Below are 13,724 nucleotides of genomic sequence, written 5' to 3' on the forward strand. Positions count from 1 at the left end.
CACAAGAATATTAAATGTACTGGTTGTCCAAAACATTTTGATGCAGCTTTGTTCTTTTAAATCACCCTAAATTACCTTTTGTTATAATATATCAAGTGTAGGGACGCTAAAATTCTCTAACCAATAGAAATGTAAAATGTCACAGCATTACTTAACTTGCACCTGGATGTTTACTTTTTACTCACTTTCATTCTCAGTTTTATTTGAGGGCACAACAACAAACTCTTAATGAAATGAGATTTAGGAGGAACACTGGAACAAACCAAATTACATTGAAATGAAATGTATATTGATCGACTTGAGATTGTGGCACTTAAAATACTCATCAAGAGAGTTTGGTTATAGAAAATGAATGTTAAAAGTTAATGTTAATTTCATCATGATTCATCTGCACTTCGCAAACAAGTATTCTGTTACAACAGAAACTTCCTTATGAAGTTAGTTAGACTGATATCATTTTGACCTGAATAGTTTTTCATCTTCACAGTGTTACACTAAGAAGTCACATCATAGTAGTGCATAGTCGTCAGTCTGAGAAGTTGGCAAGCTCGTCTTTTCCGATGTTGCCTCCGCTGAGGATGCACACCACGTTCTTCCCCTCCAGCTCGGGTATCTTGTTGTTAACGATGGCAGCGAACGCAGCAGAGCCCGACGGCTCCACCACAAGTCCAGAGCGGTAGAGGGTGGACACGGCCGCCTTGATCTCTTCATCGTTTATAAGGACAATCCCCTCCACGTAACGCTGACACAACTCAAAGGGCAGTGTGCCTGGGATGCAAAGAAAGAGAGACACAAATTAAAACAGTCACAGTAAGTAATTCTTCACTCTAAAAGTATTACTCTTGTAGCAATTTGTCACCCACCGTAGCAGGGAATGCCAGACGATAACATTTATACCTGCATCCTTCACAGAGTAAAGAACAAACTTCTAATAACAGTCTAATTTAAAGCAATGGAGAGAAAGCTTGAGAGAAACAACTCTCGTGATACAGTACCTGCAAAAGGTGGTGCAAGTCCTGAGGCAATGCTCTTGGTGTCCATGCCCACTGGCTTCTTCTCAATGAAACTTTTGTACATGGTGCAGGCTGAGTTAAAACAGAAACGCAACAAGCCCAAAGTTCACTGAGCTGCTGGGATACGTGGTGGCTCTTCTTGTGAAGCTATACTGCAGGTGATGCTTTGACTCGTCTGTGTTAGTTTTACCTCCTTCTGGTTCCACGCCGTAGATTCTGGTCCTATCACAGCCTGACAGTTTGATGGCAGCAGCTACACCTGCCAGCAGTCCCCCTCCACCACAGCACACTACCACCACATCAGGCTCAGGCATCACCTCCAGAACTTCCATACCTAGACTGGACCACACACACACACACACACACACACACACACACACACACACAGTTTAGTTCTAATAGATAGAAGTTTGAATAATCCAGAATGCACTGTCAGCCTTTGAGTGTACCTGGCATGTCCTGCTATTAGATCCAGGTCATCATAGGAGTGCAGGAAGGTCATGTTCTCCTCCTGAACACAGCGGTTCACCACATTCATCAGACAGGAGGTAGGAACTCGCTCCACCTCCACCCCGAAACTCTTGAGGACGAGAAGGACACTTTAATTACGGAGCAGAACTGCAAAACCAGGGTACAAAATTAGCACCGTATACTAGCCAAATGCTGGTGAAATATGCAAGTGGCTGGTAGATTTGCTTTACTCACCAGCCAAAACAAAACTATTGTAATTTATTAAATGGCTGGTAAAATTTGAAAATGTACTCGCCATTTGGCCGGTGGACAAAAAAGTTAATTTTGCACCCTAACTGCAACCAAAGGAATATGTCTTTTTGAGATTAATGCAGGGAAACAATCTATAATAGCAAATCACAGCATAAAGTGACATAATGTCACATCCTGCCTCCACGCGATGGCTTTGAGGATTTGTAAGCTGTCAGCAGATAACCCTAACCTGAATGAGGATGGATCTGGACACAGGGGCTGTTTCTGGCATCACCACCTTGCCCTTTGAACCATAGTGTTTTGAGGCATACGCAAAAGACTTCCCATAGTTCCCAGCAGACATGGTGACAAAATGACCTCCCTTCGGTCTCCTGGCAAACTGATTGGCCACTCCTCTGATCTTGAACGACCCTGTCAATTAAAAGTAAGACAATTCTTAAGTAATGAGGCGAGATGTGGCTATGTGAGATGAATCAAAGTGGTTACGCCCAACCAGTTCTCTGCATGTTTTCCAATTTGATGTGGATGTTGCAGTGGATGTCGAGAGGCAGGGTTGTCTGGCACCAGGGGATCATGGGAGTGTTGATGACACCCAGGGGACTGCTTCTCACCATCTCCCTGGCTTCCCTCAGCAGATCCAAGGTGAGGCCTTCTGCAGAAACCTCACCCATCTGTGTAAGAACACACACAATTTAATATCAGTAATACATCTGCATTGTGAAGCCACCATTTTGGCTGATAAACATAGGCCTATGCATTTTGGTCTATAAGTAACGTTACTCATTTGGTTTTAATTATTAGAGTAGCTTTTAATATCTATTTTTTTTTATAGGATTTTACATCTGCCTTTAACACTATCCTAACTCATTCATTGTGTGTACAAATACGAATACTATTGTGAATAGTTATATAATTAGCTAGCTACTGTTTTTGAATTAAAGCCCCTTCTATGCTGCTAACGTTAGCAGTCCACGCACCCGTACAGATTTATTAAGAAAAGCCAATATACGTTAAATTACAAAACCTACTTTTTTCAAAAGACTCGTCAAGTAAACCAAAACTATATATTTAGTGCATGAGGCTTATTTCCCACTGACCTTTTTATTTGTTTGAATTTTTCCGTTACTTTAAAAAGTGACAGCTCCGTAATGTTTACAGTGTTACATTTTTTGCGGCTCCCAAAAATAGTTCCGTTTGAAACGTTTTTCAAGTCGGACGTTTTTATTAAACGGGCCGCAAACATGGCTGCTCCTTGAAGTGGCAATTTAGTTACGTAAGAAAATAGTATTAACAGGAAGGACTGTAGTTTTAAAAAAAAATGGGTTTTATTAGGCACGTCGTGTGCGCAATGTCCGGCGGCGTTGACAGCTCTGTCGCGGCGTTGTTACTAAAGAGAAGAGGTGAGAAAAAACTGTCATGTCTGACAAATACACACAGAAACACACTTGAACTGGCTGGTGAGCTAACCAGTTAAAACCGCTCTACTTGAATACATACAATGTCAGAAACGCAGTTATTTGTTCTCATTTCCATGTGAAGGTTACAGTGTAACAGGAGTTTTCATGAAGAACTGGGACTCACTGGATGAGAGAGGGGTGTGTACCACAGAGAAAGACTGTGAGGACGCCTACAGAGTGTGTCAGACCCTGGACATCCCCTTCCATCAAGTGTCATATGTCAAAGAGTACTGGCATGAAGTTTTCAGGTATTGGTCGCTGAATGTATAAATAATAAACACTTATTTATTGTATAACTCTTTAATGTGAATGTCAAATCTGTCTTTACCACTTTTAGTAAACTATTGAAGGAATACGAGAAGGGGAGGACGCCCAACCCAGATATACTATGCAACAAGCACATCAAATTCAACCATTTCCACAAGTATGCTATCAACACTCTGGGTATGTAATCATAATGTGGTCATACACTGACATAAACTCAGTCCAAGCAGCTCAACATGTGTTTAACTTGTTTATTTTTTGGGACGGGAAGGCAGTAGGTGGTAGTTTGAGATATGATGATTGAATTAAAAATAGCGCGGTTTATTTTGCATTGTGCTGTTGTTTACTAAGGTGCTGATGCCATGGCAACAGGCCACTACGCCAGGACGTCTCAGGAAGACGAAGAGGTTTTCCAACAGACACCCACAGCGCCGCCGATCACTCTTTTTAGAAATCGGTTTGAGATTAGAAATCGTAAGTTTGATCTAAGTTTGCAACTGTTTCCCTCGTTTATTTCTGTGCTTGAATCTATTTCATGCTACTCTTGGAGCGAAATTGTACCTCAACACTAGCTTTAAGATCAAAAACATCTAGCAATCTTTTTTTCTCTTCCCTCTGCCTCAGCGGTGAGGTTGTACAAAGGAGCAGATCTCCTCAAAGACCAAACCTTCTTCCTCAGTCAGATCTCCCAGGATGCCTTGCGACAAACCATGTTCCCACTGGCCGGACTCACCAAAGAGTTTGTTAAGAAGATTGCTGCTGAGGCAGGGTTTCACCATGTGCTGAAGAAAAAAGAGGTATACACACACACACACACACACACACACACACACACACACATACAATAAAGAAATACATGTAATCAATGTTTATTACAAATAGGGATATATATATATTCACATTGTATGTTAACAGTAAACCTGACGTCTTTCCAGAGCATGGGCATCTGCTTCATTGGAGAGAGAAACTTTGAAAACTTTATTTTGGAGGTAAGAATTTAAATGTATTTGTGCTGCATTACAATTTGGCTAATGTGACTTGTTTTCTTTATTTTTCCTATTCCGTTGTTTCTGATGAGCTCAAAAGCTATCATTTATTAAGAGATACATGTAAACCTATACTAGGGCTGGGCGATAGGGAGAAAATCAAATATCACGATATTTTTGACTCGATATCGATACCGCAACGATATTGTAGCGTCGACTATTGGCGCTTTCACAAAATATTTCCACAATGAGATTTTTGATAAATAATCATCAGTAATGTAGATATAATGACTAAGTGGGTAAAGGCAAATAATAGAACAGTTACAACAGTCTGGTAAGTTTCACTTTACTGTAATGCAGCCTTTTAAAACCAGGAAAAGACACCACTTATGCCATATTGCGATATCCAAAATCTAAGACGATATCTAGTCTCATATCACAATATCGATATAATATCGATATATTGCCCAGCTCTAACCTATACTTTTTTTTTCTGTTCCCAGTATCTAGAACCTAAACCAGGGAACTTTGTCTCCATTCAGGACGGGGCTGTCATGGGAACACACAAAGGTATGTTTGTGGTTTTTGATGTTCTTAAATTGTGAACTGTGAATTCTAACAAAATGAAGACCTGGTATTCCACTTTTACATTACCAGACAGACTGAATGTGACTGTGGCTTAAAACAACTCATAGTGTACGTCCTGCCCCTTTTTCTTATAATTTTCCTATATGTCTGTGTCTGTCCAGGCTGGTTCACTCTGACGCTGGGCCAGAGGGCGAGAATTGGAGGGCAGAGAGACCCCTGGTTTGTGGTGGACAAAGACATCGCTACTGGAGATGTGTTTGTGGTAAGAAAGTATGTCTATGTTGTTAAAGTGGGTGAATTAGTCTTTCTTTCTTGACACATTTGTCCGAGCCGCTGTATGTTGTCTGTTTCTTATTCCCAAGCACTATTTAATGCTGCATTCATAAAATATATGATGTGTAATGCCCATTAATCTGTCGAGGAGTCAGCACAAGGATGGCCACATCACAGTGTTTTATGTTGTTTGTCCCTTGATTGGAATGCTCAATACCATTTAGGATTCACATTTCTTTTGCTAATTTTTTTAAGGTGTAGTAGTCAGGTGTGCAACTCTGATTGAAACTTGACCAATTTCTGCCATACTACATACATTTCTCCCCACTCAGGCTCCAACTACGAATCACCCGGCTCTTTTCCGTGACACGGTGCGAACGGAATGCTTCCACTGGGTAACAGTTGACCCGCCTCCTGAACTAGTCAAGACCCATATGATGGAGTGTCATTTCCGCTTCATCCACCAGATGCCGCTCAGTGAGTTTCCTATTATCAGTGCCTGTACACTGATGAAATGCAGGCAATATATTATTATTTCCTAAACATAAAATACCACTTTTTTGTGCTATCCAGCTCCCTGTACAGTGACACTGAACATGAACGGCTCTGTGTGGATCTCACTTTCCCAGCCAGTCAGAGCTCTGACACCTGGACAGGTAACAGCTAACACACAGAATACGGTGTAATTGCATAGGATTACGCTGTTACACCAGTTATAATGCCAAAAGACTTAAAAATATACACACAGTTCCTCATTGTTACTGTAGGAGTATACCTGTATGTATGTCGTCCTTTCCATTCCTCCCCCAGTTTGCTGTGCTCTACAAAGGAGACGAGTGTCTGGGTAGTGGGAAGATCGTACAACTGGGGCCCAGTGAATATACACTCCAGCAGGGCAGAGAATGCATGGCAGCAGCCGCGCAGCACAGGGAGCAGCAGACGCCTGAACCAGCCAGCTGAGATGAGCTCACAGACGGCCGTGGTGGAAATGAGCTCTGTCCGGTACATTAGGTAGAGCACACTGTTCATGAAAATAAACTGTCTCTTAGACGGGGCTCTATGGCAAAGTGCCTGTTCTGGAGGCCATATTAGAGACTGTAAACTGGCATTTGTTTTTAAATGCATAACTTCAACGTATTGATAAAACAAGGACAAAAGGGTTACTCTCTGCACTGTTTTTAGTATTTTGTGTTTAGACACTGAGAGGTTATCTGTGAACTGCTCTGACCATCTGCATCCAGGCCAAAGTGTGTTTTTTGAGTGGAGACTAGATGGTAACAAGTTTACTAACCAACAGTAACCTTATTTATAAAAAAAACAATCAAGCTTTTCCGTCTATTTACTGTTATAACTATCATTGGATCGACACCGACACCACAGCAATCGCTGTCAGTTACAGTATGTCTGTTTCTGCTTGTGATATACACGGGGTCGCATTATTTATACTCCAGCAATCCTCCATTGAACGTTCATGATGTCATTAGATCAGCCATTATGCATTGCAAAGACCTGCACCTTGACGTAATGGTAATAAAGGCAAGACAAGTCATTCATATACTTGATCTTGTATTTAAAGAAGTGCTGGATGTATTTTCAGTTGTGGTTATCCTTTGGAATTGAAGTCGTCATTTCTGAAACTAAAATCAAGCTCACTTTTTAAATAAGTATTCAGCTCTAAAATGATTTAGCAAATGGAAAACAATCCATCAACCTAATGTTTTATTTGGAAAGTTTTTGTCTTCTTATAGTACTCAATGTTATGGCCTGTGGTCTGGAAGAAAGGCTGTCTTTTTCAAGGATGCTGGTATTCTGAGCCCTTTACTGTTTTCTTTATTGTAGTTGTAGGAAACCTGTGAGTGACCCTGGGAAATGGAGGCTTACTGTAGGAGGTTCTGGTGCGATTCGACTCTTAAGTTAGCAAGGGGTTACTTGTGGGTCAAGACATGGTGGACACATTTTTGTGCCCCTCTTATCTGTGAATGAAAGCGACCCTGATAGTCTCTTGTTTGTTCAGTATAACGTGATTCAAACTTTTCATTTACTGTAGCTTTTCCTGTCATCTCTAAGGTTGCTCACGTTGTTCATGAAGTTCCCTCCTGTCCTTTACCTTTCCTTCTGATTGACTGTCACTCCTCTGTGCCAACGGCACACCTACTGAACAGTACACTGGTGATTGATGTTAATCTATGACTCTACTTGGTTCTTTGGAATCATTGTCATTTTCTTTTTGTTTGTTAATTGATAAATTAAGTTAACACTTTAGTACTAAAGTAGAAACAAAGTACAGAGTAGTCACTCTGCACCCTTATGTTTTCTCCTCTAAGGAGAAATTATGTTCAAAAGTCAGGTATTGGTCAACAGGATAAAAAAGTTAAACATTTGCAACTGAATATGATAATTAAAAAAACTGTTATTTGTTATATTAGCACTTATAGACGTAAGTCACAATTTCAGAGAGATGATTTGATTGTTTTAAATAGTTGAAAAGACAATGGAATTCTGTAACTTAGCTTCTTTATACTGTCATGCATGTTGATTCCATTATTTTTAAATACAGGATTTTTTAAACAAGTGCCTTTCTCTAAATGGCGTTGTAACTACTGTAAATACCTGAACATTTACAAATGAGAGAATAAACCTTATAAATGATGTGTTGACTTATTTTTCATTGGCATGCATACCTAAATATTCTCTTCAGTCGTTATATACGTTATATACCGATCGAGAAAAATACAGTAGGGCATTGGTTGTCCTACCTTTATTGAGCCACAGGGGGGCGCTTTTATACAAGATTAAGCTCATGGGTCATTCTCGAGTCAGCATTGTTGTGCACAATCAGCATTCTGTATATTCTTATGAATCCTAATGGCAGAGTCTAATTATACAAATTTGACCCCATCATATTGTCTGTTTCCCAGAAGAGAATTAGATTTTGTACATTTTAAAAACGTTTCCCTGTTAGTCTTTTTTTTTTGTGTGTGTGTGGGGAAAACCAAAGGGGATTAGAATACAGAGAACATAAAGGCTCAAACACGAAATTGACAAATGCAATGCAATACATTAAAGTGAACATAAAAGTTCCAAAAACAAAATGATGAAAAGAGAGAATAAATTGTTAGGTGTTATCTAGTATTTTTCACTATTAGATAAAAAAAAAAAAAAAGCTTGTCTAGAGGAAGCCATGCTTTTTCATTTTCTGAGATGCTATGCTAAAATGATTACAGTGTAATGACCATTCAACAGATCTCACCACGAAGAGCGCAATCATGTATTGATTAACAAAGTAATAGTTAACAAATAGTTTGTTTTATAAAGCAGTAACATTAGTTATTTAAATGATGAGTATAGACTCTGTCCATCTTTTTGTTACATTGACAGAACCATCTTACTGCAGTTGTTTGACATGTCAACATCATATATGCATTTATTTTTAAACTTTTTTTTTTTTTTTAAATTGTAGCCTTAGTTCAACTTCTTTGTATGTCTTTTTCATGCACCATCAGTGCTTGCAACTACTTCAACATGTATGAGTTGAAGAGGGAGCGACACTCAAACACGCATTAGGAATTTTACCCAGCTCTCACCCTATTGTAATAACAATGCACTTGTGCGCATTGGTCACCCGGTCAGGGCCACTTCCTAAATCTCCATAAGAAAAAAAAGCCCCCCTGTGAAAGCGTCCCAAAGGGGGAACCCAGCAGGTTTATGGTAATAAGCCTCCGAGGAGGAGAGGAGGAGGAGGAGGCGGAGGAGAGCCACGGAGCCATTTTGTACTCATTTTAAACTCAGTGTGGGTTAACGCAGCTGCTGCGCGCCGTGGATACGCTGATAGGCTACTATGGATACCAAGCGTCTTTTTCCACGTTAAAACTTCACAATGAGGGATAAAAGTAAAACGCGGTGTTGGGAGAGGGAGAGTTAATGCCTTTGCGGAGGAGTTTCGGTGAAGTTGAATGGGATTTGGCAGGTTCACAAGCATGGAGCTACCGATGTGTTGGATTTGGGTTTGTGTCCTGTTCAACTTGCCGCTTGCGGGATGTTTGGAGATACACCTTTCGGAAACTTTACAGCCCGGGACCCTTTTGGCAAACATGTCGATTGGCCCTGGATGGACTTCTAATCTTGACAGGACTTTATCCCCCAAATTTATCCAGAGCGTTTTCCAAGTTGGGAGACACGATGGGATCATCAGTCTGTCCCACAAAGTTCGGTGTGCGCACACACCGAGGAACCCAGCGCCTGTTTATTTCAGAACAGGTTCCTTGACATCTGGGGACGTTATTCTGACACAGTTTAATGTGTTTGTCCACGGCCAGGACTGTTTTATTAAATACAAGAGAAAGAAAGCGTCAGGTAAGCCAGACATTCACATTAAACACCTTACAAAGCTGGAGGCAACTTCCTGCTTACCCGCAGGTAAACTGCTTTTGAATGTAACAGAACTTTTGCCTGCCTTTACGCGCAACACCGCCTTTTTAAACAGCATGTGTGTTGGCAAAGACTTGAGTGCAGTGTTCAGGCATGGGGATTTGTTCCTGGCCAGTGACTTATGTCTTGAGCACAGAGAGGTGAATTTGCACTGCGCGCTGCACAGCTCTCCAGGCGGCAGGCTCTCTGTGCAGCTGACTTTGACCCTTGTAAAAGTGCCTAAACAACATGGATCCTTCTCAGAAACAGTACAGAGAAAGTCTGGCAAATTGATACACAGGGGGAGGCGGCAGGTAAACGCGTCTCCCCAGTTCCAGCTCCCCAACTATCAGGTGTCCGTGCCCGAGAACGAGCCTGCGGGCACGCGGGTTATCACCCTGAAAGCCACTGACCCGGATGACGGAGAGGCAGGGAGGCTGGAGTACAGCATGGAAGCCTTGTTTGACAGCAGGTCGAATGACTTTTTCGACATTGACTCTCAGACAGGGAGCATTACAACCGTCCAGGCACTAGACAGAGAAGTCAAAGACACCCATGTTTTCAAAGTCAGTGTAACTGACAATGGCTCCCCCCCAAAAGATCTGCCACTTCTTACATCACTGTAACTGTGAGTGACACTAATGACCACAGCCCAGTGTTTGAGCAAACTGAATACCGTGTTAGCATCCGGGAGAATGTAGAAGTGGGGTTTGAAGTGATGACAATCCGAGCCACTGATGGTGACGCTCCTTCCAACGCCAACATGATTTATAAAATTGTCAACGCCGATGGAGTAAACTCTGTGTTTGAAATCGACCCCCGGAACGGCCTGGTGAGGATCAGAGAGCGGCCTGACAGGGAGACCCGGGCCCAGTACCAGCTGATTGTTGAGGCCAACGACCAGGGCAAAGACCCAGGCCCCCGCAGTGCCACTGCCACTGTCAACATCTCTGTGGAGGATGAGAATGACAACTACCCACAGTTCAGTGAAAAGAGATATGTTGTGCAGATCCCAGAGAATGTGGCAGTCAACACCAAAGTCATCCAGGTGCACGCTACAGACAAAGACGAGGGGAACAACGCCAAAGTGCATTACAGCATCATCAGTGGCAATGTTAAAGGACAGTTCTACATTCACTCCCCCACCGGTGTGATTGATGTCATCAATCCTCTGGACTATGAGATGATTCGAGAGTATAATTTGCGGATTAAGGCTCAGGACGGCGGCAGGCCTCCTCTGATAAATGGCACAGGGATGGTGGTGGTGCAAGTGGTGGACGTGAACGACAATGCCCCCATGTTCGTCAGCACACCTTTCCAGGCTACTGTGTTGGAAAATGTCGCCATTGGTTACTCTGTGATCCACATCCAAGCAATTGATGGTGACTCAGGAGAAAACGCCCGTTTGCGATATCGATTGACTGACACCACGCCTGGGTTTCCCTTCACCATCAACAACAGCACAGGGTGGATTACAGTGAGTGAAGAGCTTGACAGGGAGACCACTGACTTCTACACCTTCGGCGTAGAGGCAAGAGATCACGGGATACCCGTGATGTCCTCCTCAGCCAGCGTCAGCATCACGGTGCTTGATGTGAATGATAATGTACCCACATTCACAGAGAAGGTCTACTCGCTGAAGATCAATGAAGATGCTGTCGTAGGGACCAGCGTACTGTCAGTGACGGCGGTGGATAGGGACGTCAACAGTGTGGTGACCTATCAGATCTCCAGTGGCAACACCAGGAACCGCTTTGCCATCACTAGCCAGAGTGGCGGCGGTCTCATCACCTTAGCCCTCCCCTTGGACTACAAGCAGGAACGCCAGTACGTCCTGACAGTCACCGCCAGTGACGGAACACGCTCTGACACTGCTCAGGTGTTCATCAATGTGACGGACGCCAACACACACCGGCCCGTCTTCCAAAGTGCCAACTACCAGGTGATGCTCAGTGAAGAAAAACCGGTGGGCTCCACTGTGGTGTTGATCAGTGCTACGGACGAGGACACAGGGGAAAATGCTCGCATCACGTATGTGATGGAGGACAATGTTCCTCAGTTTAAAATTGACTCGGACACAGGTGCCATAACAACACAAATGGAGATTGATTATGAAGACCAGGCCTCCTACACGTTAGCCATCATTGCCAGAGACAATGGCATCCCTCAGAAATCTGATACCACCTATGTGGAGATTGTCATCCTTGATGCCAATGATAATACTCCTCAGTTTATTCGGGATAGGTACCAGGGGACTGTATTAGAAGATGCACCTGTCTATACCAGCGTTCTCCAGATCTCTGCTTCAGATAGAGATTCAGGCTCGAATGGCAGGGTGAGCTATTCGTTTCAGGGTGGCGATGACGGAGAGGGGGATTTCTTCATAGAGCCTTACTCTGGTATCATCAGAACTGCTCGCAAACTGGACCGGGAGAATGTTCCTGTTTACAATCTGAAGGCCTATGCTGTGGATAGGGGGATTCCGCCTCTGAAGTCAGCTGTCCCCATACATGTGGTTGTCCAAGACATAAATGACAATGCTCCAGTGTTTGAGAAGGACGAGCTGTTCATTGACGTGGAGGAGAACAGCCCAGTGGGGTCCGTCGTGGCCCGAATCACTGCCACCGACCCTGACGAGGGCACCAATGCTCAAATCATGTACCAGATTGTAGAAGGGAATAATCCAGAAGTTTTCCAGCTAGACATTTTTAATGGCGACCTCACTGCACTCACAGACCTGGATTATGAGGCTAGAAGAGAGTATGTTATTGTGGTCCAGGCCACCTCAGCACCACTAGTGAGCCGGGCTACTGTGCACATCCGCCTTGTAGATATGAATGATAATGAGCCAGTGCTGCAGAACTTTGAGATTATCTTCAACAACTACATCACCAACAAGTCCAACAGTTTTCCGTCAGGAATAATAGGAAAGGTACCAGCTCATGACCCGGATGTGTCGGATAAGCTGCGGTACAAGTTTGAATCTGGAAATGAGCTCAGTCTGCTGCTGTTGAACGAGGACACTGGGGATCTGAGGTTAAGCAGGGATCTGGACAATGACAGGACCTTGGAAGCACCTATGACCATTTCTGTCTCAGGTAAGAAAACAAATTCTGAAAATGTCTTCTTCCTTTTATCTTATTTTCAAGCTGTTTTTTTTTTTCCTGAGGAATTTTCACTTTTCACGTCAGTTACATGTGTCACAAGGTGATAAAAATGTGTTAGACGGAAAAGATGGAAATTTGAGTCTCCACGTGTGATCTATCATCACACTGCAGAGTCAATATAGAATCTTCCGTTGAATTAAGACAGAGGGCAGGTTTTGGCTGTAATGTTGACTGTATGTTCAGTAAGTGTATGCTGCAGGCTCAATGCAGGATCCGGTTGTGCTGCTTTTGTGCCATTTGGGTGATAAATGTATTGTGTGCAAGTGGTTGGTTGAGGTAATAAAAGGGTGCTATTAGCAGGGCATCCTGGTAACCGAGCCGCTTTGTTGCAGATATGTGGGTTTCTGTCACAAGTTGGAACACACGCATGCATATAGTGCAAGCATATGCACACACATGATTTCCCTCACTTAGCGCATATGCAGACCGCACTCTTTGAAGTGGCTTAAGGTTTTTGGCCTTGTGTAGGTGTGCTGCAGGGAGCTTTATACACATCTTGTGGCAAGATGTCTCCTAAGATTTCACCAGCATAACTTTCCTTGCTTTGCATAGTTTCTCACACTTACCTCGATTTTGAACGAAAGATAAATTTTAGATCCAGAGTTTTGTTTTGGGGGGAAACTTTCTGTCACATGGGTTTAGATCTCAAGGCGTGTGTATTTGTATTACAAGGTCATGTAGAAAAAATGTGCCTTGAGTTGCTTTTTTCGCCGCTACAGAAGCTAACTTTGTTCTTTCAAGTTAAAGATTAGACAAATGCAAACTCTGGACACACACACACAACCACACACACACACACACGCTTTGCAAGAAACCACGGTGACATTAATCAGGCAGTTGAACAGG

The 13,724-nt window shown here is 42.8% G+C and overlaps 3 protein-coding genes across 6 annotated transcripts in view; 2 read left to right on the top strand and 1 right to left on the bottom strand.

Moving 5' to 3' along the window:
• Positions 1–28: 28 nt before the first annotated feature.
• On the bottom strand, positions 29–3,328 carry LOC144537634 (L-threonine ammonia-lyase-like). Of its 3 annotated transcripts, none has more exons than XM_078281391.1 (7): positions 3,234–3,328; positions 2,230–2,407; positions 1,966–2,147; positions 1,463–1,593; positions 1,204–1,352; positions 996–1,085; positions 32–768 (listed from the first exon to the last, which is right to left on the bottom strand). In XM_078281391.1, the coding sequence occupies exons 1-7, from the start codon at positions 3,267–3,269 to the stop codon at positions 527–529; spliced, it is 1,008 nt and encodes a 335-aa protein (XP_078137517.1). In that variant the 5' UTR covers positions 3,270–3,328; the 3' UTR covers positions 32–526. The 3 variants fall into 3 exon arrangements, with proteins under 3 accessions (XP_078137519.1, XP_078137517.1, XP_078137518.1); XM_078281392.1 differs by lacking the exon at positions 3,234–3,328 and adding an exon at positions 2,834–3,032 and having other exon boundaries at positions 34–768; XM_078281393.1 differs by lacking the exon at positions 996–1,085 and having other exon boundaries at positions 29–768.
• Positions 2,939–7,953, top strand: trmu (tRNA 5-methylaminomethyl-2-thiouridylate methyltransferase). Of its 2 annotated transcripts, XR_013503869.1 has the most exons (12): positions 2,939–3,136; positions 3,276–3,441; positions 3,531–3,637; positions 3,809–3,931; positions 4,082–4,254; positions 4,393–4,446; positions 4,947–5,013; positions 5,193–5,293; positions 5,637–5,781; positions 5,878–5,960; positions 6,115–6,315; positions 7,372–7,953. XR_013503869.1 is itself a non-coding variant. In XM_078281390.1 (11 exons), exons 1-11 carry the CDS (start codon positions 3,055–3,057, stop codon positions 6,262–6,264), a joined length of 1,251 nt encoding a protein of 416 aa, XP_078137516.1. In that variant the 5' UTR covers positions 2,939–3,054; the 3' UTR covers positions 6,265–7,953. The 2 variants fall into 2 exon arrangements, 1 of the variants encoding a protein (XP_078137516.1); XM_078281390.1 differs by having other exon boundaries at positions 6,115–7,953.
• Positions 7,954–9,069: 1,116 nt separating this feature from the next.
• The window catches only part of celsr1a (cadherin EGF LAG seven-pass G-type receptor 1a), a 94,495-nt gene continuing 89,840 nt past the window's right edge, over positions 9,070–13,724 (top strand). Inside the window, 2 exon segments of the mRNA XM_078281448.1 lie at positions 9,070–10,301; positions 10,304–12,809. Coding sequence (XP_078137574.1) covers positions 9,258–10,301; positions 10,304–12,809 — 3,550 coding nt within the window. The 5' untranslated portion in view covers positions 9,070–9,257.

This window comes from Sander vitreus, chromosome 23 (genome assembly GCF_031162955.1).
Source record: "Sander vitreus isolate 19-12246 chromosome 23, sanVit1, whole genome shotgun sequence".
Classification (NCBI taxonomy): Eukaryota; Metazoa; Chordata; class Actinopteri; order Perciformes; family Percidae; genus Sander; species Sander vitreus.

Bases quoted from the DNA above. Each gene is read 5' to 3' on its own strand.
- trmu (XM_078281390.1), top strand. From the start codon at position 3,055: ATGGGTTTTATTAGGCACGTCGTGTGCGCAATGTCCGGCGGCGTTGAC. The intron at 3,442-3,530 runs GTATTGGTCGCT...TACCACTTTTAG, and splicing joins TACTGGCATGAAGTTTTCAG to TAAACTATTGAAGGAATACG. The intron at 5,961-6,114 runs GTAACAGCTAAC...TTCCTCCCCCAG, and splicing joins GAGCTCTGACACCTGGACAG to TTTGCTGTGCTCTACAAAGG.
- LOC144537634 (XM_078281391.1), bottom strand. From the start codon at position 3,269: ATGGAAATGAGAACAAATAACTGCGTTTCTGACATT. The intron at 1,086-1,203 runs GTAAAACTAACA...GTTTTAACTCAG, and splicing joins CGGCGTGGAACCAGAAGGAG to CCTGCACCATGTACAAAAGT. The intron at 769-995 runs GTACTGTATCAC...TTTGCATCCCAG, and splicing joins ACTTGCACCACCTTTTGCAG to GCACACTGCCCTTTGAGTTG.